The 23283-nt window shown below is 36.4% G+C and overlaps 1 protein-coding gene across 1 annotated transcript; it reads left to right on the top strand.

Moving 5' to 3' along the window:
- The first annotated feature begins 330 nt into the window (after window positions 1-330).
- LOC122007843 (chaperone protein dnaJ A7A, chloroplastic-like) lies at window positions 331-2533 on the top strand. The gene is made up of 4 exons (XM_042563371.1): window positions 331-750; window positions 974-1022; window positions 1111-1191; window positions 1284-2533. Exons 1-4 carry the CDS (start codon window positions 698-700, stop codon window positions 2121-2123), a joined length of 1023 nt encoding a protein of 340 aa, XP_042419305.1. The 5' UTR covers window positions 331-697; the 3' UTR covers window positions 2124-2533.
- The last annotated feature ends 20750 nt before the right edge of the window (window positions 2534-23283 follow it).

Here is a 23283-nt window from a genome sequence, read left to right as displayed (position 1 = left end):
GGTAAAACAGAACACTTGACTAGAAAGCGCCAATTTTTTATGCTTGACATGAAGACTTGTACCATAATCATTGATCAAGTAAGCAAGTTAATCAATGCTTATCCAGCTTATTGCTGCTACTTCATGCTTGTCATCAAATTTAGAATTTATGCCACCTAATACTGAAAGGCAAAACAGAATGTTCCTGCTAACTAGGTTTATCAATTTTAAATATTGACAAACTACTTTTTCTATTGACATTGAGATTTCTTCAGCCTCTTGCATACTGGAAAAGTAAATGTATTGGTAATCTTGCTGCCTATGTAATATACAAACACACAAGTGACAAGCCAATAGCTTCAGCCATTTTAGAATGACTAATCGTCATAATCATAATTTATTGCAGCTAGAAATTTAGATCATATATATTGCAATGCTTTTTTGGTTTTATGTGGATCATACACAGTATTTGCTTACCCTCTTTGCTTCTAGGTAAGGCTATATTTAGAGGCCATTTGTCTTCTATGTGGTTATAGTAGTGAAGTTTGAGGTTTTTCTCTTCGATGAAGCATGGTGCTAGATCATACATATTACATATTTTTTGTTTTAAATCATATGTAGTATTTGAATACCCTCTTTGCTTCTAGGTAAGGCCATATTCAGAGGCCGTTTGTCTTCTGTGTGGCTATAGTAGTAAGGTTTGAGATTTTCCTCTTGGATGACGTATGGTGCTTGTTTTGCTGACCCTTTTTGCAGCCTAAATCGTATCCTGTAAGCCCTTTACACTGAATATAACTTGGTGACAATCATTTTTCTATTTGTTGATGTATACTGGAGTGACTGGTCATCTTTAGAAATGCAACTATTTATAATTGATTCTATAAAATATCTTAGTTAAATGATGTTTAGTGGTTTTCTATCTTCTGCAAGCTTTTTTGATATATGAGTGTTCTTAAACTTTAGGTGGTCTTATTATTGGTGTTATATGTTTCAGAGAATCAGGAGCAGAGCAAAAGTTTAAGGAGATTAGTAATGCATATGAGGTTATTCTTTTTGTTATGTTTGTTCCCAATATTTCACAATAAGCATCATTCCTTGTTTACCACTGTTACTGACAGCTCTATATTACAGGTTTTAGCTGATAATGAAAAAAAGTCTCTGTATGATAAGTACGGAGAAGCAGGCCTCAAAGGTGCTGACATGGGCATGGGGGTGCGTATGCTATGGAGGCAGATTGCCATATAAATGTTAATTTTAAATAGCCTTTTTGTAGGAATTTTTATTATTGGTTCTGTTAACTGCAGGATTTCAACAATCCATTCGATCTATTTGAGTCATTATTTGAAGGCATGGGTGGGATGGGTGGAACGAGAGGTGCTCGCAACAGACCTATGCAAGGTGATGACGAGGGTTATAATCTTGTCCTAAATTTCAAAGATGCAATTTTTGGTGTTGAGAAAGATATAGAAGTTACAAGGCTAGAAAGTTGTGGAACATGCAATGGATCTGGTGCCAAACCAGGTACAAAGACACGCAAATGCAGAACTTGTGGAGGTCAAGGTCAGGTCGTCTCTTCTGCAAGGACACCACTGGGTGTATTCCAGCAGGTCATGACTTGTTCAACTTGTGATGGTACGGGTGAATACTCTACCCCATGCAGCACCTGCAACGGGGATGGCTGTGTGAGGAAGACAAAGAAAATTAGTCTGAAGGTGCCACCAGGAGTTGACTCTGGTAGCCGGCTGAGGGTCCGGTCAGAGGGGAATGCTGGAAGGAGAGGTGGTCCTCCCGGTGACCTTTATGTCTTCATCGAAGTTCGCTCAGATCCTGTGCTTAAAAGGGAGGGAACCAACATTCTTTATGATTGCAAGGTATCCTACATTGATGCTATCTTAGGGACTACCATGAATGTTCCTACAGTGGATGGATCAATAGATCTGAAGATTCCAGCTGGGACGCAGCCAGGTTCAACTTTGGTAATGGCCAAAAAGGGTGTCCCTTACCTCGGTAAGCAAAACAACCGGGGAGATCAGTTGGTTCGAGTGCAGGTGGAAATTCCAAAGAGATTAAGCAGTGAGGAAAGAAAGTTGATCGAGGAGCTTGCGGACCTAAACAAGTCCAAGACAGCAAACAGTCGGAGATAGAAGATTGTTTGCCATTTATTGCTACCATTAGTCTTCCTGTCCCTCAGAGTGGAAGAACAATCTCTATAGGAACGTTGATCACCAAGAGAATTAGGGGAGTTACGCAGAATATCTATTATTTAGAGATCACCAACTCCGAGCACTGTTGGAGGCATCACCATGTTGATGAGATCTTATCCTTAAGCCACTTATATGATGATTCTTAGCTCTACATTACAATTTTGTATGATTTGATATTAAAGTCGGGGAACACTCCCGCCATGAAACATGTATTAGCAATACTCTTCTATAGTCGGCTACATAGTTTTTCCTTCTGTTGAGATCTAAACTTAAGATTTATTGGCTTGTATAAATTTGAAGCAGTTTCTTGAATGAAACTGATCAAATGAAATCTTCCATAATTATGGACCTGTTTGCTGACTTGCCTTGAGAATTTGGAATTGTATGTGATGTGATCATGTAAGACTTTGTGCCATCTACAGAACCTATGTGGGACAAGATATTTATCACTTGTTATCTCAGTTTGGATATACCTGCTACGTCAATTGCTGTCAAAGTTTGCCGTCAGATTAAAAGCTAGCACTTTGTCTGGAAACCAGAAAATAATTGAGGCGAAAGTTGCTGGATCTGAAGATAGAGTGGGCCTACTCAAGTCCAAGCAACGACCACAAGAGAGATTCTTACTCTTGAAGTGAAAGCTTTGGTTTGCAGTGGAGCAAAGCCATATTTGAATAGTTGTAGCAAATTTTGTAGAGCACTCAACAAAGGTAATCAATTTAGCAAAAATGTTTATTTTAAAGACTACTTTAGTATAAATTTTAAATTTTTAGTGGATTTTATTTAGTGGGATAAAATTTAGTTGTTAGTAAAGTATATATCATGCCGTATAGGACCGGGCCACAGGAAGCCTGGCTCATTTTACACCTTGAGTTCTGTTGGCGCCTGAATGAATGATCACAACTAACTGTTAACTTGTCTTCCTATAGGAAAGTTGCAAGTTCAAATACAACACTGTGCTGAGGCAGAAAATAGGGTCATGATAAAATGCCTCACTGATAAAAGTGCTGGTCAACCATTAGAGAGGATGGCCTGTGTGCCCTTGGGAAAAGTGAAGTTTTTTTTTTTGTTTAATGAAATACCATTTCTCATGTCAATTTCAGAAATCTCCCCGTAAAACAACCTATTCTTTGCCACCTCTTGCTTTGATCCAACAGATAACAAAGTGAAGATAAGTCTAGCTATCAGAATAGAGATGACAAAGGGAGTGGGTGACTAAATTTGTTTACCTCCTCTGTCATGAAGATTAAAAACTTTAGGGGAAATGATTAAAAAATTAAAAATAAAAAATTTCAATGAGCAAAAACAAAATACATATTTCCCTTCGAATTATCACATGCAATTGCATGCAGGCCCTCAATCAATGCGCGGCATCAGCATGCATCCCCCAAGATACCAGACATATGAAGATCTTCCCTCCCCTCAGTCCTTTCCCTGTTCAGCGTTACTGCCATCTGCAATTCTGCATAGCACTGCACTGCACTGCACCATACTGTTCTGTACTGCATGCATGCGTCTGGACAAGGCAAAGCCCTTCACTTTTTAAGGTTTGGTCTCAAGAGTCCCTACACGATAAGACAGTCCTACAGTGCTGCAAAGTCATCTCCGGTCTCCTCCCATAGCCCACAGCTCTACAACTGCAGCCACCTGTTCAGGCTCTGCAGAGGAATAGATGCCACCTGTACTTCAACAGTGCGTCGCCACTTCTTTGGAAGGAGCGAGACGTGATGTAATCATTTGAATACGGATACACTTAGTCATATTCGATGCCAAGAAAGCAGCGAGGAGAGAGGAAAAAGTATCATCATCCTCCCTGCAAAAGGTCGGACAACTCATTTACATTTAATATGTGTGTGTGTGTTTTTCATTTTAATAGTGCTTGTGATTTTGGAGTTTTTTTTTTAAAAAAAATAACAAAGATACTCTTTGACCTCAAGACCTAAAAATACTCTCTTTGATCTCCATCAATGTCAATATCTTTCCTTCTCTTCTTTGTATTCACTCAAGCTCTTTCTTTTGTATGATGTTGTTAGTTTTGATACTACTTTTGCCTCATTTTATAATTGTCGATTTCTTATGGCCAAAGCACATTGTCTTTATTTTCTCTTAGTCAATTTGGCCAAATTGAATAAGTGGAACGAAGTTCAATTAACACACATTTTACTCGTCTTCCACACTATATATAGCTATAAATTAGTGAAGGTCAATTCCAAATCTTGTATATTAAGATTCCTTCCAACTTTTGATTGATACCAAGACTAAACTTTTTTGAGTCAAACACTAACTTCCTTTTCATCACTTTCTAATCCAATGATTAAGTAATTTAAATAATAAAGTGATCTACAAATTCTTGTTTTTCTATACCTTGATTATGACCATCAATGATTAGAAGAAGGTCTCTAAGATTCATGCTAGTCTTTCTATTCATTTAGGCAAAGAAAATATTTTCATAAGACCACAAACTTATGTAGGAAAAATTTGTTGATAATTTAGGGATTCATGAAGCCAAGAAAACTTTTACTTCATTAATTCGATGCAAATATCAATTAGTTGAGGCTTGATGATGATAAGCCTCTTCCTAATCCTCTCAAACATTTACTACAAATAGATAGTAATTATTCACTTTATACAATGATCAAAGATCTTACATCTTGAAATTACAAAGAGAATACCTAAATAAGTAAATTTCAATCCTCAATTCGACCTATTATTCAAAAAGAATAGTGAGCTTCTTTTGCATCTGCAAATTTAGATGGTGATTTAAATGATTAAAGGTCTATCTTAGGTTTGTTTGTTTTTTGATTCAACATGTGTTTCTTGGTATAGTAAGAAGAAGTCACTTTCTTTTATTATAATGGAACAAAAGACCTCTTTAAATGTTCATCAAGTATGTGTTTAGCTTGAATGATAAGTTTAAAAGGTTTATTATTCTCGAGTTTAAATTGAGTCTAAAGTATCCACCAATTTAATTTATCATTGGAGGAGAAAATAAATCGGGATTTTTATCCAAATCATATTGGTTGTAAGATATAAAGGTAATGTGATAGATATTTTTATAAAGCCCCTTTTTAAAGGACCTTTTAAAGAATCTCATGGTGGATTGAACTTGACTTTAAAAGTTCATTTCAATAAGAAAAAAATATTAAATAGTTGAAATAAATTATATACAATTTATTTAGTTTTCAAATATATTAATTATGGTATCACAATGACTAAGTTATGTCTTTTATTTAAAAAAAAAACATATGATCAAGAACACATTTATTCTTTTATGTAAATAGAAAAGATTACAAATGATTTCCTAATCAAGTTACAAAATCATTCAATTTATCTATTTTAATTTGAATTGGTTCTATACTTTTACATGTTATCATTAATTTTTTTTATTAATCATAAATAATTTATTATATATTTAAATTTCTTCATTAAATTTGATAAAGTGGGCATATTAAATGAATATAAATAAGTTTTCACTAAATTGAACCTCCTTCATACTCTTACTCTCAAGATATTATTTATATATATATATATATTTTTTTTTAAAACAAAGAACATATGATTTCATATATGATATTTTGAGGGGCCATTAATCGATCCACTAGGTGCAAGCTTTCACCGCGAATTATTTTGTTCATAGAATTTCAAAGGACCACATAAAGACATTTTGTTAATGACATACGACATATTATTCCTTACGTGTGTGGATCCTCCGTAGGGATGGAAAAACTAATTTCAAACTAATTTAGATAATTCTTTTTTTAAAAAATAAAATCAAATAAAATCAGCCTAATTGGACTCAATTTATATTCATTTCATCTTGTCCCGTTTGTTTATTATTGTCATTTTCCAATTCTTTGTTTTATTTATGCTTGGTATTAATTTTTCTTTCTCTAGTCACAATCAAAATATTAGTAGGCATGTGATTTCTTCCCGTCATGATGTTAAAATCATTGATGTTAAAATCATTGCTATCTCAAAAGCAAAATTTGTTTTTTGGCGGCAATGATTAATTTTATGCAATAGAGATGTCAATTAGTGACTTCAATAATATCTAATAGAAATATTCTTATATATTTCTTATAGATTGAATGCATCATATTTATCAAGTGGACCCAATGATTCGCTATTATAATTGATGTAATTTTTATTGAAAATATAATCAAAGTTTTATGTTATAAAATACATGGAAAAAATTATGTGTTTAAAAGATAAAAAATATCTTCATGGATATAAGGTTTTTTAAAGTAGAGCTCAAAAATAAATATCATATCATTGTGGATATATGTGAATTCCAACAAGTGGTATCAAAGTCATAGTCCAAATCGAATCATGTGGGTGGAATAATGACCTTGAATGAAGGAGGTGGGAGCTCTCAGAGGAGTAAATTTTAAGTGAAAAGTCCAAACAAATTTGTTGGTACAATTAGCCTTTAAGGTTTCGATGTTTAACAATGTACCTAAGTTTGATTAGTTTGATCAACGTTGATCCAAACATGACTTGATGTTTGGAAGAGAGAAGTCTAGTCAAGACTGTTGGTTAGTCCTAAGAAAATCGTACCGGTTCCACTGTATAAAAATTTTTGTACAAGTGTCGAACCTTTCCTTAAATAACCTATTGTGTTCTTTAGAAGTTAAATTAGGAATCGCAGACGGAACTTAACGTCATTGATTCCAAATTTAACTTATCTGTTCTTAATGGTTTAGATTTTAATTGCAAGCGGAACTTAACACTATTGATTCAAATCTACCTAAGTTATTAATTCCATAAATATTAATTTCCAAAATTGGCTTCCAGGACTGCATGGCGAGGCACATGACCTTCTTAGATATGGGAGCAACCACCACCGCCTAGGCAAAGCCTTTTAAGGAAAGCTAATATTTATTTCCTTAAATAACTCTAGGTTAACCAAAAAGAACAGTCGAATCACAAATTCGAAAAAGAAAAAAACACAAACTCAAAAAAAAAAAACTATTTCAAAAACTCTAGAATCATGTCTCTTGTGTTTGGTATTTCCATAAATAACTATACAAAGAAAACTAGTATGATGCGGAAAACAATTACTAGTTATACCTTTCTTTGTAAGCAAAATAACCTCTTAATCTTTTACCGTATTCCTCTTCTTATCTTGGACGATGTGTGGGCAACGATCTTCCAAGATGAGAACCACCAAGCTCCTTCTTCTTCAAGCTAGATTCGGCCACCAAGAATTCTCCATGAGAAGTAGAGGTCCGACCACCACCACCAAGCTCCAAGGGATGCAAGAAACAAAAAACTCCTTTCTCTCCTTCTTCTCCTAGCTTGAACCGGCCACCATCAAGAGCTCCAAGAGAGAATAAAACCGGTCACTAGAGAAGAAGAGAAGAGGAGAGGGAGAGCCTCTAAGGGCCGGCCACACCAAGGAGAAAAGAGAGAAAGAAAAGAATAGAGTTGTTCGCCATGAAGGCACCTCTACCCCCTCTTTTATATTCCTTGGTTTTGGCAAATAAGGAAATTTTAATAAAAACTTCCTTAATTCCTTTGCCATGAAAAAGAAATTTTAATTGATTTAAAATCAATTCCTTTTTTTCAATTTCAATGGCCGGCCACACTAAAAATCTCCAAGCAAATAAAATTTTAAACACAAATTAAAACTTCCTAATTATTTGCTTCCGGAAATTTATAAAAATTTCTCCAATAATTTTTCCCTTCATGTGGATTATAAAAAAGAAATTTTATAAATTAAAATCTTTCTTTTAAACATGTGGATAATTTTTCAAAAGGAAAGTTATCTCTAAAAATTAAAATCTCCTTTCAATCTACAAATAAGAAAAGACATCAAATCTTTTCTTAATCTTTTGTAGAAACTTATAAAAGAGATTTAATTTTTAAACTCTCTTTTAAATCATGAACATGGTTTAAAAAAGGAAAGTTTTCTCAAAATTAAAATCTACCTTTCAATCTACAAATAAGGAAAGATTTCAAATCTTTTCTTAATCTTTTGTAGAAAGCTATAAAAGGAAAGATTTAAATTTTAAACTCTCTTTTAAAAACATGATATCCACATAAGAAATAATTTTAATAAAAATCCCTTTTTAATATGATGTGGCCGGCCACCTAAGCTTGGGCTCTAAACTATTGGCCGGCCACCTTAAGGCTCAACCTTTAGGCTTGGCCGGCCCTAAGCTTGAGCTTCAAGCTTAGCTTGGCCGTCCCCTATTGGTTGGGTAAGAAGGTGGGTATGTGGTGGGTATAAATCTCTATATACAAGAGGCTACGATAGGGACCGAGAGGAGGAATTGGTTTTGGTCTCCCGATGAAATTAACCATCCCGTGTTCGCCCCGAACACATAACTTAATTTTATCAATAATAATTCATTCCACTAAAGAACTATTATTGAACTACCGCACCAATCCCAAATTACATTTTTGGGCTCCTTCTTATTATGAGTGTGTTAGTCTCCCTGTGTTTAAGATGTCGGATGTCCACTAATTAAGTGAGTTACTGACAACTCATTTAATTAATATCTTAGTCCAAGAGTAGTACCACTCAACCTTATTGTCATGTCGGACTAAGTCCACCTGCAGGGTTTAACATGACAATCCTTATGAGCTCCTCTTGGGGACATTATCAACCTATATTACTAGGACACAGTTTCCTTCTATAATCAACAACACACACTATAAGTGATATCATTTCCTAACTTATCGGGCTTATTGATTTATCGAACTAAATCTCACTCATTGATAAATTAAAGAAATAAATATCAAATATATGTGCTTGTTATTATATTAGGATTAAGAGCACACACTTCCATAATAACTGAGGTCTTTGTTTCTTTATAAAGTCAGTATAAAAGAAACGACCTCTAATGGTCCTACTCAATACACTCTAAGTGTACTAGTGTAATTATATAGTTAAGATAAACTAATACCTAATTACACTACGACCTTCCAATGGTTTGTTCCTTTCTATCTTGGTCGTGAGCTACTGTTTATAATTTATAAGGTACTGATAACATGATCCTCTGTGTGTGACACCACACACCATGTTATCTACAATATAAATTAATTGAACATCTACATTTGGTATATATAAATGTAGACACTTGACCAATGTGATTCTTATAAATGTATATACAAAAGCTAGGCTTTTAGTATACACTCCAATAATCTCCCACTTATACTAAAAGACTATGCTGCCATAAATGTTGTCATACATCTGATTCCCAACCCTTCAAACATGTCCATCAAAAGCTCTTGCCTTAAGGACCTTAGTGAAAGGATCTATAGGTCATCACCTGATGCAATCTAGGTGGCAACAACTTCTCCTCGTTTGTATGATTTCTCGTATTGGATGGTACTTGCGCTCTATTATGTTTACTTGCCTTATGGTCTTATGGTTTCTTCGAGTTTGCTACTGCACCATTATTATTACAATAAATTGTAATAATTTTGGGCAAACCAGAAAACATGTCTAAGTCCATCATGATGCATCTGAGCCATACAACTTCTATGACTGCCTCAGAGGCTGCCACTTACTCAGCTTCTTATGGTAGAATCCGAAAAAGCACCTTTGCTTATCACTCTTCCATAGTTATGACTTCACCTCCTAAAGTAAACACAAAACCCCGAGGTCAACTTACTATTGTCCCTATCCGATTGGAAATCAAAATCCGTGCAACCCACAGGGACCAAATTAACTACCTTATAAACTAGCATAAAATCTCAAGTGCCTCTAAGGTACTTCAATATATGCTTTACTGCAGTCCAATGTTCTTGTCTAGGGTTACTTTGATATCTGCTTAACTATGCATTAGGCAAAACAGATATCTGATCTCGCGCATAACATACATTAGGCTGTCCAACTGCCGAAGCATAAAGAACTGTCTACATGTCGTCTATCTCCTTTGATGTCATCGGAGACATCTCTTTAGATAAAGATACTCCATGCTTAAAAGGTAGAAAAACCTTTTTGGAGTTTTGCATGCTAAAACAAGCTCGTTATATAAAGCTTGGGATAAGCACAACATTCTTTTCTTGCGAACCTTGTTCCCAAGAATATGTGCTCATTTTCCTAAGTCCTTTATAACGAATTGCTTGGACAACCATATCCTTACTTCCGATAATACCTTGATATTGTTTCCAACTATCAAAAAATGTAATCTATGTATGGTACAAGAAATACCACCACGTTTCCATCACACTTCATGTATACACAAGACTTATCCGGTAACTAAATCGATAAGATTGGATTACAACTGGATGTTCCAAGACCTTGAAGCTTGCTTCAGTCCATAGACTGATTCAGCTTACAAACAAAATGCTCTTTTGCCCTTTGCAATGAATCCCTCTGGTTGCTTTATATGGATGTTTCCTTCAAGACTTCCCTTAAGGAAAACTGTCTTGTCATCCATTTGCCAAATCTCATAATCCATATGAGCAGCAATAGATAAAAGAATTCGGATAGACTAAAACATGGCTACCGGTAAAAGGTTTCCCTTTTCAACAAGCCTTGCTTTGGAAGTTTCCACCTTCCTGTCTATCCCTCTTTTCCTATTGTAGACATATTTACACCAAATAGCTTTTACACCATTTGGTGGTTCTATAAGCTCCCAGATTTTATTAGAATACATATATTCTAATTCTGTATTCATTGCTCTTTACAAAGATGTTGTATCTTTATCTTGGAGCGCTTCGTCATATGTCTGAGAATCAGGTTCATGTTCACCAAGGATCAGGTCCAAAAACTCTCCTAAAACATGAATCTCTTAGGTTGCCTAATAACCCTCCCACTATGACGAGGCACTTTCTGTAATTGTGTATCATTTGTGATACGTGTTGCAGTTTCTTGTGATATTTCATCTTGTACAGTTGGTACTAGATTAGACATGTCCTTTATTATTTCCTTAAGAACAAATTTACTTATGGGCTCGTGGTTTATTACATAGTCCTTTTCTAAAAATCGGTCATTGATGCTAACAACGACCTTCTGATTTTTAATGTTATAAACCTACTTTCATTTCTCTAGGATAACCTACAAACAAGTGAATTCCTATCCAACTTATCATTATCTCTCTTCAGCATATGTGTTGGACTACCCGAATCCGAATATGCTTCAAAATAGGCTTACGCCTATTCAACAATTCTATATGAGTAGAGAGTTCTGACTTTGGAAGGTACTATGTTCACTTCCGTTTCTAGAGTATATCCTTAAAATGAATTTGGTAATTTTCTGAATAACTTATCATCAATCTACTCATTTCCTTAAGAGTCTTATACCTTCTACTACACCATTCTGTTGGGGTGTACCAGGTGTAGTTAGTTGGAATTAAATCTCGACTTCTGATAAGTGACTCCTAAACTATCCTAAGAGGTACTTGCCACTATGATCTCACCGTAGTGTCTTGATACTTTTACTTTTGACGTTTTACTGCATCAGCCTTGTACTCTTTGAACTAATCAAAGTACTTTGACTTACAGCACATCAAGTAAATGTATCCTTATCTTGAATAATCATCTATGAAATATTCAAAAACAACCTCTTGTCTGGATAGTCAAAGGTCTACACAAATCAGAATGAACCAATTCCAACATATCTTTGGCTCCATACCCCTTTGACCTTAAAAGCTTCTTGGTTATTTTTCCTTCCAAATAAGATTCGCAGGTTGGAAAGATTTCCACTACCAATGAACTCAAGAGTTCATTGGTTATTATCCTTTGAATCCTACTCAAGTTAATATAACCTAGCCTTAGACGTTAAAAATATGATTGGTTCAAATTCGAAGGTTACTATCTCTTAAAGTTAGAAGATGTGTTATAATTTCCATTTATTGCATCGTGGGAGTTATTGAATTATAAATTGTCTACCAACATACCAAAACAGATCACTTCCCTCTTTATCTTCCCTCTTTATCTTGATAACAACTTTGTTATTAAAAGAGGCAGAATATCAAGTTCTTTGAATATTTTAGAAACTGAAAACTAGTTCTTTATAAACTTGATATGTAAAGACAATTTCTCAAAAATCCATATTTTATTCCTATCGGAGGATAAACATCTCCCACTGTAATAGCTACTACTTTTACAGTAGTGCCCATGTGGACGGTGATTTATATAGTTGTCGGATTTTCTGGAACCCCTGCAATGAATTGCAGACATAATCAGTGGTTCTTGTATCTACACACCAGGTATCGGTAGATAATACCACTAAATATATTTCAACAACTAATAAAATACACCGTTATTGTTCTCAGTTCTGAGAGGATAGTCTACCATAATGTCCAAGTTTTCCAATCATTACAATTGAGACAACTAAGTCTATTCTATAGTATAACAACTAGGGGATTGACTAACATCCTAAGAATCACAAAAATATTTGGTCAAGACCAACATCTCAAAATCCCCGTGAATTTTGTATGCCACGTTAGTGTGGACGTATACAAATTCTAAAAGGAGATTTCATCCATTAATTTTATTATCTTGTCAACCTATGACAAATAAAATTAATAGTTGGTCTGTCTTTGATCAAATATTTGGTCAAGACTCTAAATTTAAAATAATATTGATTCCTCAAACAATACTATTTAAATTTACCAACACCTCAAAACACCGTGAGTTTTGCATGTCACGTTAGTGTGGACGTATACAAAATCAACATTTGTAAGAGGAGGGTTTTACCCATTGACTATCTTGTCAATATAACTTTTTGACAAATAAAATTACCACAAACACCATGAATCTTGTATGTCACGTTAGTGTGGATGTATACAAATTCAAACATTTGTAAGAGGGGTTTATTAATATTATTATCTTGTCAATCTAGTTTTATGACAAATCAATAATTGGTTTCCCTTTGGTCACACAAGTGATAGTAGTGACTCCGTTGGGGAGGATACTTTTAAATATGTCTAAGTGTATACCATTACTTGATACTAAGTCCATTAAATAGAATTGTGCCCCTTCAATTGGAGAAGATCACACACATCCTAAATAACTTCCTATAACCATCCATTAAGGAAGTTTGATCTAGTGATCCACAAACAAACTCATCCGTTGTGGAGTGAGACACTCAGAGCCAACACACAAGCTTGTTGCATCACTTACAAACCAGTAATGGAGACCATAGGATTAATATACTAATCCCTCTCCCACTTAGTTATTTAAGGTGAGGAATTTTAACCTAATCTAGCATCATCACATGCACACACACATCACAGTAAATAAATCAATAAATATGGAAATTAATTTTCCAACTATTATGGCTTCTTCCCTCATTATCCTCCATGTGCTTCAACCCTAGCTGCTGCCATCTTTAGCCACAGCCATCAGGTCAAGTCGTCGCATCAATCTTGCTTCTTATTCCACTGCGCCTCTGGTCCTCCGATAGCACCACGCCTCGCAAGGATACGGTTCGCGACAAATATAGAATTTTACATACATCAATCCTATATTCCATAAAGGAATGTACATATATTCTAGATCGAACAAAAATGTAAAATCCTAATAACTAATACAACTCCTGCTGTATTTAATTTTACAATCATGCACACACAATTAAATGCCCTTGACATGTCCTAGCGTTCAATCACACACAATAAAAATATGTCATAATAGTTGGAGCCTGCAACCACAAAGTTAGCACATCCTACTATTATCCTGCCTAAATTATGTATGACATGTGCATAACCTATTTGAAAACCAAACACACAGAGGCAAACCCTAGCTCTGATACCAATTGTTGGTTAGTCCTAAGAAAATCGTACCAGATCCACTGTACAAAATTTTTTGTACAAGTGTTGAACCATTCCTTAAATAACCTATTGTGTTCTTTAGAAGTTAAATTGGGAATCGCAGACGGAACTTAACATCATTGATTCCAAATTTAACTTATCTGTTCTTAATGGTTTAGATTTGAATTGCAAGCGGAACTTAACACTATTGATTCAAATCTACCTAAGTTATTAATTCTATAAATATTAATTTCCAAAATTGGCTTCCAGAACTGCATGGCGAGTCACATAACCTTCTTAGATATGGGAGCAACCACCACCGCCTAGGCAAAGCCTTTTAAGGAAAGCTAATATTTATTTCCTTAAATAACTCTAGGTTAACCAAAAAGAACAATCGAATTACAAATTCGAAAAAGAAGAAAACACAAACTCAAAAAAAAAAACTATTTCGAAAACTCTAGAATCATATGCCTCTTGTGTTTGGTATTTCCATAAATAACTATACAAAGAAAACTAGTATGATGCGGAAAACAATTACTAGTTATACCTTTCTTTGTAAGCAAAATAACCTCTTAATCTTTTACCGTATTCCTCTTCTTATCTTGGACGTTGTGTGGGCAACGATCTTCCAAGATGAGAACCACCAAGCTCCTTCTTCTTCAAGCTAGATTCGGCCACCAAGAATTCTCCATAAGAAGTAGAGGTCCGGCCACCACCACCAAGCTCCAAGGGATGCAAGAAACAAAAAACTCCTTTCTCTCCTTCTTCTCCTAGCTTGAACCGGCCACCATCAAGAGCTCCAAGAGAGAATAAAACCGGTCACTAGAGAAGAAGAGAAGAGGAGAGGGAGAGCCTCTAAGGGCCGGCCACACCAAGGAGAAAAGAGAGAAAGAAAAGAATAGAGTCGTTCGCCATGAAGGCACCTCTACCCCCTCTTTTATATTCCTTGGTTTTGGCAAATAAGGAAATTTTAATAAAAACTTCCTTAATTCCTTTGCCATGAAAAAGAAATTTTAATTGATTTAAAATCAATTCCTTTTTTTCAATTTCAATGGCCGACCACACTAAAAATCTCCAAGCAAATAAAATTTTAAACACAAATTAAACTTCCTTATTTTCTTTCAGAAATTTATAAAAATTTCTCCAATAATTTTTCCCTTCATGGTGGATTATAAAAAGGAAATTTTATAAATTAAAACCTTTCTTTTAAACATGTGGATAATTTTTCAAAAGGAAAGTTATCTCTAAAAATTAAAATCTCCTTTCAATCTACAAATAAGAAAAGACATCAAATCTTTTCTTAATCTTTTATAGAAACTTATAAAAGAGATATTTAATTTTTAAACTCTCTTTTAAATCATGAACATGGTTTAAAAAAGGAAAGTTTTCTCAAAATTAAAATCTACCTTTCAATCTACAAATAAGGAAAGATTTTAAATCTTTTCTTAATCTTTTGTAGAAAGCTATAAAAGGAAAGATTTAAATTTTAAACTCTCTTTTAAAAACATGATATCCACATAAAAAATAATTTTAATAAAAATCTCTTTTTAATATGATGTGGCAGGCCACCTAAGCTTGGGCTCTAAGCTATTGGCCGACCACCTTAAGGCTCAACCTTTAGGCTTGGCCGACCCTAAGCTTGAGCTTCAAGCTTAGCTTGGCCGACCCCTATTGGTTGGGTAAGAAGGTGGATATGTAGTGGGTATAAATCTCTATATACAAGAGGCTACGATAGGGACCGAGAGGAGGAATTGATTTTGGTCTCCCGATGAAATTAAGCATCCCGTGTTCGCCCTGAACACATAACTTAATTTCATCAATAATAATTCATTCCACTAAAGAACTATTATTGAACTACCGCACCAATCCCAAATTATATTTTTGGGCTCCTCTTATTATGAGTGTGTTAGTCTCCCTGTGTTTAAGATGTCAGATGCCCACTAATTAAGTGAGTTACTGACAACTCATTTAATTAATATCTTAGTCCAAGAGTAGTACCACTCAACGTTATTGTCATGTCGGACTAAGTCCACCTGCAGGGTTTAACATGACAATCCTTATGAGCTCCTCTTGGGGACATTATCAACTTAGATCACTAGGACACAGTTTCCTTCTATAATCAACAACACACACTATAAGTGATATCATTTCTCAACTTATCGGGCTTATTGATTTATCGAACTAAATCTCACCCATTGATAAATTAAAGAAATAAATATCAAATATATGTGCTTGTTATTATATTAGGATTAAGAATACACACTTCCATAATAATTGAGGTCTTTGTTCCTTTATAAAGTCAGTATAAAAGAAACGACCTCTAATGGTCCTACTCAATACACTCTAAGTGTACTAGTGTAATTATATAGTTAAGATAAACTAATACCTAATTACACTACGACCTTCCAATGGTTTGTTCCTTTCTATCTTGGTCGTGAGCTACTGTTTATAATTTATAAGGTACTGATAACATGATCCTCTGTGTGTGACACCACACACCATGTTATCTACAATATAAATTAATTGAACATCTACATTTGGTATATATAAATGTAGACACTTGACCAATGCGATTCTTATAAATGTATATACAAAAGCTAGGCTTTTAGTATACACTCCAACAAAGACTAGATGACTAGCAAGGGTAAGTTCTAAGCGAAGGTTAGGCAGGTAGAAAGTCTACTAAATAACTAGTCCTAACTGAAGGTTAGGCAAGGGTAAGTCCTAACCAAAGATTAATTAGATGAAAAGTCTACTGAGTGATTAGTCCTAACTGAAGGTTAGGTAAGAAAAAATTCTTGTGAGTGAAGTTAGACAGTAAAAGTCCAAGTGAGTGAAATTAGGCTCTAGTGAGTGAAGCTAGGTGTTGGAAGTCCTAGTGAGTGAAGTCAAATGGTAAAAGTCTTAGTGAGTGAACCTAGGTAGTGAAAGCCCTAGTAACTTAAACTAGGCAGTGAAAAATCTTAGTGAGTGAAAGTAGGTAGTGGAAAACCCTAAGAGGAGGTACCCCAAGGGTAATGAGAAGTTTTGGAAGAGTGAACTTCAAGCATGTAAGATTACTGCTAACACTGCTTTACTTTAATATTTTATATCTACTATGTGGTATGGTCGATTTATAGCTAGAGGGGGGTGAATAGCTCGTGGTGCTTTGTTATTTTGCTTCGTGATGATGATATGCAACGGAAAACACTCAAGCACTAATGCTAGGATTTACTTGGTATCCACCTCAAGAAGAGGTGACTAATCCAAGGATCCGACCCTCGCTCACTCATCCACTATGAAAACACTCCTTCTCGATAACTATCAAAGGCGGAGAAACCTTGTACAACGCTCACAATACAATAAGAAGAAAAGGGAAATAAATACAAGTAAAATCTTACAAGATTTACAACATACAACCGAAACTCTATCTTCTTCTTCTTACGCGGAACGCCTCTTGACCTTGAAAGTGCAGCAATACTTTGCTCCAAGAAGCTTTAAAAAACTGGTGTGAACCTGTGAGAATCGTAAGAGAAAAATAGTAGAGAGATCTACCTATTGGAATCCCAAGGTTGTTTTGATGTGATCAACCAAGTTAGGTTAGGTCCTGTGGTGTTTTAACCTTGTGTCTAAGTGTACAGGAGCTTAGGAGCACAAGGAGTCAAGCAAAAGGCGCAGCTAACGAGAAGGATGACACGAGAGAGAGCCGACGAGCTCGGTGCGTCTGAGGGACGAAGTGCTGCGGAAGAGTACGCGAGCGGACGAGAAGGAAGCGCGGGGCGTTTCAGAGGGACGAGAAGCCGGAGCGGAATGTTGCTCGAGAAGGCTAAAATTGGCTTTGGGTGAGCCTTATTTCGATTGGCTGAAATCACCCAAGCTAGCGGGGCTGGAACGGAAGACCCGAACTGAGGTGAGCAGCACCGGAGTAGAGGACCCCAAGCGATTCCAGGCACCTGGAACCCAATTTTTGACCGGATCACGTTTAACCACGATCTGTTATGAAGGGGATAAAACTTTATCCCCCTTCCAGGTGCCTGGAACCCTCCAAGCACCCCGACCAAGGCTTTAAATACAACCTTGGTCCAGAAGCTTTTCAATTCAACAAGCAATTGTAACAACACTTATGCGCTTTCCTGTTTTGTTTAACTTCCTTCTTTCCGTGCTTACACTACTGTAAAAGAGGCTTCTCCGCCTGAAGGAGAATTTAGTGCAATCATCTTCCTGGGATTAACAACCTCCCCGGTTGTAACCAAGTCAAATCTTGTGAGCCTCGTCTTTCTGTTTCTTTCTTTATTTAATTATATGCAAGTGTTCTTTTAAAAGTTTGAGAAGGGTATTTCTTTTAATTTGTGCAGTGCTAATCAACCCTTCGATAGCCGCCCACCAACGATAACCAACAAGTGGTATCAGAGCCAGGACGTTTCAGGAGGACTAACCGTCGATCGAAGCAAAGACGATGGTCGGACCAAGCATATACCCGCCAAAGTTCGAGAGAGAGTTCGCTAGTTGGAAAAAGCGAATGCAGGTATTTTTTTAAAACTGATTTCGATTTACTTCTAATTATGGAATTTGATTTTATAGCACCGGAAGGTAAGGAAAAATACCAATGGATAAAAAGGAGCAGGTCGACTACGTGGCAAACGACAAAGCAGAGTTTCATCTGCTAAGCGTTCTTCCGCCACAAGAAGTCAACCGGATCGCAACTATGATTCAGTAAAGGAGGTTCAGGAGAAGTTCCTTGAGCTACACGAAGGGACGTCCGAAGCCAAGCTCGCGAGACGAGACTTACTTCGCAACCAGCTAACCGACCTACGACTTGAAGAAGATGAAACAATTGCACATCTCCACTCGAGGATTAAGGAGCTCATCACCAGACTATCGAATCTCAGAGAAAAGGTAAGTAACCGAGATTCGCTAAGGTACGCGTTAAATGCATTCCCTAGGAATACGAAATGGACTTCACTAGTAGTTGTGTTTTATATCTCTAAGGACTTAGAAAATATTATCTTAAAAGAATTATTTTCTACGTTTGAAGTACATGAATCAAGATGTGCAGGTACGAAGGAGCTGAAGCACAACATCACCCTCAAGACAGCAAGAGACAAACATGAGTTAGAATCTTCTCTCGACGACGAGGAAATAGTAATGATGATAAGGCGCTTTAAAAAGTTGTTTAATTCAAGTAAAACTAATCATTCACATGGTAGAAAGAAAAAGACGATCAGATGCTACCATTGCAACGAAGAAGGACACATCAAAGACAACTGCCCCAAGTTAAGGAACAAGGACAAGGACAAAGGAAAGAAGTCTGTCCAAACAAAAATGTTCAAGACACTAAAAGCGACGTGGGACGATATGTCGTCCGAATCGAAAATCGAGGCCTTCTCCGGACTTGCATTAATGGCAAGTCATCAAGACGAGGACTACGATTCAAGCTCGTCCGAAATGAGCATCGAGAGCATTGATGAAGGGAGAGCTACGTCGGAAGAAAGCAACAGTTCAGGGGGAGCCACGGATAATGAGGTCGACAAGGTAAGTCAGGTACGATCTCTTCCTCTCGATAAATTATTTAAGTTTGTTAAAGTATTAACTAAAAATTGTTGCAAATTAGAAAAAGAGGTTAAAATTTAAAATTAATTCTAGCCAAATCCTGCCCGTTAGAAGAGTTTAACAAAGTAAAATTAAAAAATGATAATTTGCAAAAAGAAATAAATAACTTTAAAAATCTTGCATGTTCATCTAATACAAGTTATAGAAAATTCAATAATTTAAATTGGTATTTTAGATATCACAAGGGATCATTTAGAAATACTTCAAAGAAATATGTCCTTAAGAAATACCTAATTAACCAAGTTGGCTGGAACCTATATTAGGTTTCGAAGTCGTGTTTAACTTAAACCTTAATTTAGACTTAGGGCTTTCAGAGAGTTCTTTAAATGTTTAATTTCTTTATGAGGTTTTGTCTAGAAGTGGTTGATGATCCAATAACCAAGAAAGTCTAGTGTCTCATCACAACCTGGAAGTCAAAATATTGAAATAAAATGTTTAATTGATTAATTGATAAAGCATTAAATTAGGATCAGTTAATGTTTTAGAAATTTTTTTCAAATATTTTCTACTTGGAGATGTCTAACTTAGATTTTTTTTTCTTAAAAATATTTTTTGCAAAAACTTAGCAAAATTATTTTTTAATAGTTAGTCAAAAATATTTTATTGCTTGATTTTTTTTTACTTAGAAAAATTTCTTAAATTTTTTTTACAAAGTTGTCTAATTTAGAAATTTTTTGTTGAAAGTTTTTTTTCTACTTGAAATTTCTCTTACTTATTTTTTTTTTAGAATTATTACAAATTTTTGGTGATAACAAAATAATTTTCAAATTTTTTTAAGTACCTTAGATTTTTCTTGGTACCCTATTTTTATGTGATCAAATTGGGAGAAGGAAAAGATTAAGTCTAGGGGAGGTAGATTCAATTTTTTATTTTGTTGTACTTTATTGCAGAATTTATTATTTTAACTTTATGTCTCTTTACCCTAGCTTAACTTGGTTTGTTCACATCAAAAAGTGAGAGATTGTTGGAACCCCAAGGTTGTTTTAATGTGATCAACCAAGTTAGGTTAGGTCCTGTGGTGTTTTAACCTTGTGTCTAAGTGTGCAGGAGTTTAGGAGCATAAGGAGTCAAGAAAAATACGCAGCTAGCGAGAAGGACGACACGGGAGAGAGTCGACGGGCTTGGTGCGTCTGAGGGACTAGGTGCTGCGGAAGAGTACGCAGGCGGACGAGAAGGAAGCGCACGACATTTCTGAAGGACGAGAAACCGGAGCGGAAGGTTGCTCGAGAAGGCCAAAATTGGGTTCGGGTGAGCCTTATTTCGGTTGGATGAAATCACCCAAGCAAGTGGAGCTGGAGCGGAAGACCCGGACTGAGGCGAGCAGCACCGGAGCAGAGGGCCCTGACCAAAAGTCAACTATGTTGACTTTAGTGGTCCAGGCGCCCAGAACCCAATTTTGATCGGATCGCGTTTGACCATGATCCATTGTGACGGGGATAAAACTTTATCCCCCTTCCAAGCGCCTGGAACCCTCCAGGCGTCCCGACCAAGGCTTTAAATACAGCCTTGGTCCAGAAGCTTTTCAATTCAACAAGCAATTGTAACAACACTTGTGTGCTTTCCTGTTTTGTTTAACTTCCTTCTTTCTGTACTTATACTACTGTAAAAGAGGCTTCTCCGCCTGAAGGAGAATTTAGTGTAATCATCTTCCTTGGATTAACAACCTCCCTGGTTGTAACCAAGTCAAATCCTGTGAGCCTCGTCTTTCTATTTCTTTCTTTATTTAATTATATGCAAGTGTTCTTTTAAAATTTCAAGAAGGGTATTTCTTTTAATTTGTGCAGTGCTAATCAACCCTTCGATAGCCGGCCACCAACGGTAACCAACACTATCGAGTCATTGCGAGGAAGAAGGCTTTAACTTGCTCAACAGTCACATCCCAATCGATTGGGGAGGTTTGAATCGATCGGTTGATCGATACAGAGCGCTTCTGTGCTCTGCTAGAGAAACCTGAATAGATCGATCGATCGATTCAGTGTTTATCGCGATTCACACGATTTTCAGCCCCCTAATCGATCGACCGATTGATTGGCGATGCCCAATCGATGGACCGATCAATTGGGGAGCTTCTGTACTCATGATTCAGGCTCCCAATCGATCGACTGATCTATTGGGTCAGCCTTCAGCCGTAGCCACCTCCAATCGATCAGCTGGTCGATTGGACTATGGTTCAATCGATTGGTTGATCGATTGACCTCCCTTTGACTTGCTTAACTCAAGTCTAGGGTCCCCAAATCCAACATCTGATTAACCGTGACATGTTGGAACTCCTCATGCCTAGCATCCGATTAACCTTGACCTACTGGGACTTCTTCGCCAAGTGTTCGGTCAACCCTTTGATCCACTTGGACTTTTCTCTTTATGCCAAGTGTTCGGTCAACCCTTTGACCCACTTAGACTTTTCTCCTCGTGTCAAGTGTTCGGTCATCCTTAACCCACTTGGACTTACCATCTCGTGCCAAGTGTCCAGTCCTCCATAACCCACTTGGACTTCCACCAGATGTCCAGTCACCCTTGACCCATCTGGATTTCCTCGTGCCAAAGTATCCGATCAATCCTTTGACCTACTTGGGCTTCCCAACATCAAGTGTCTGGTCAACCTTGACCCACTTGGACCCACTTGCTTGCTTCACTCACCAGGTCTTTCCATCTGCCTAGCTTCACTCACTAGGACATTCCATCTGCCTGGCTTCACTCACCGAGACTTTTCATCTGCCTGGCTTCACTCATCAGGACTTTCATTTAGCTTCACTCACTAGGATTTTCCCACTATCTGGCTTCACTCACCGGGACTTTCACCTGCCTAGCTTCACTCACTAGGTCTTTCACATAGCTTCACTCACCAAGATTTTCCAATTGCCTAGCTTCACTCACTAGGTCTTTCACTTAACTTCACTCACCAGGATTTCCAACTGTCTGGCTTCACTCACCAGGACTTCCCCTTGCCTAACCTCCAATTTGGACTTTCCCAGTCAAGTATCTTGTCAACCCTTTGACCTACTTGACTCTTCTTCACATCTAATTGGTCAGTCCTTGACCAGAGAGGAATTGTATCAACAATCTCTCCAATCGGATGATTGCATCTGCAATCTCCATGTATTGTCAAACATCAAAACCCAAACATCGAGACTCAAGCTTGAGCCAACTCAAGCTTAGTCAACCAGGTCAACCTTGACCTAGGGATATTGCACCAACAATCTCCCCTTTTTAATGTTTGATAATACCTTTAAGTTAGGTTAATCCCATAACCTCAACTTCCCTTCATGCCAATGCATGAATGAGGGTTTCCTTCATTCTCTCTCTTTCCTAAAGAGCGATGAAGGCCTAATTTAAACCCTGCATTCTCCCCCTATTGGCGCACAAAAACTCTCCCATTGAAGAGTTACCCAACGTTGTTCACAACCTACCATGTTAGTCACAAGACCACGATGAAGGTCTCATACCCTTCATTGTATCCAATATCCACCCTTGAGTATTAACCAACTTCACGCTCACAATGAAGGTCTCATACCCTTCATTGTATCTAATGCTCATCCTTAAGCATACTCCTTTTCTACAATGAAGATATTCAATCTTCCATTGTTTCCCAATGCTCAACCTTAAGCATTTTTCCAAACGAAGGATTTACCACCTTCAATGGTTTCAGAAAAATATTTTCAAATTTTTAAAGAGTAGCTCCTCCTAAAAATATGTTTCAAACTTCTGTCATTACACCAACAATGACTTGGAATCCCTAAACCTTTAGGAAACCAAAAATTAGAAGTTTAGAAGTTTAAAAAATTCAATATTGAAACTAAACTTCAGCT

Source organism: Zingiber officinale, chromosome 8A (assembly GCF_018446385.1).
Source record: "Zingiber officinale cultivar Zhangliang chromosome 8A, Zo_v1.1, whole genome shotgun sequence".
Classification (NCBI taxonomy): domain Eukaryota; kingdom Viridiplantae; phylum Streptophyta; class Magnoliopsida; order Zingiberales; family Zingiberaceae; genus Zingiber; species Zingiber officinale.
This window is presented reverse-complemented; position numbering and strand designations above follow the sequence as displayed.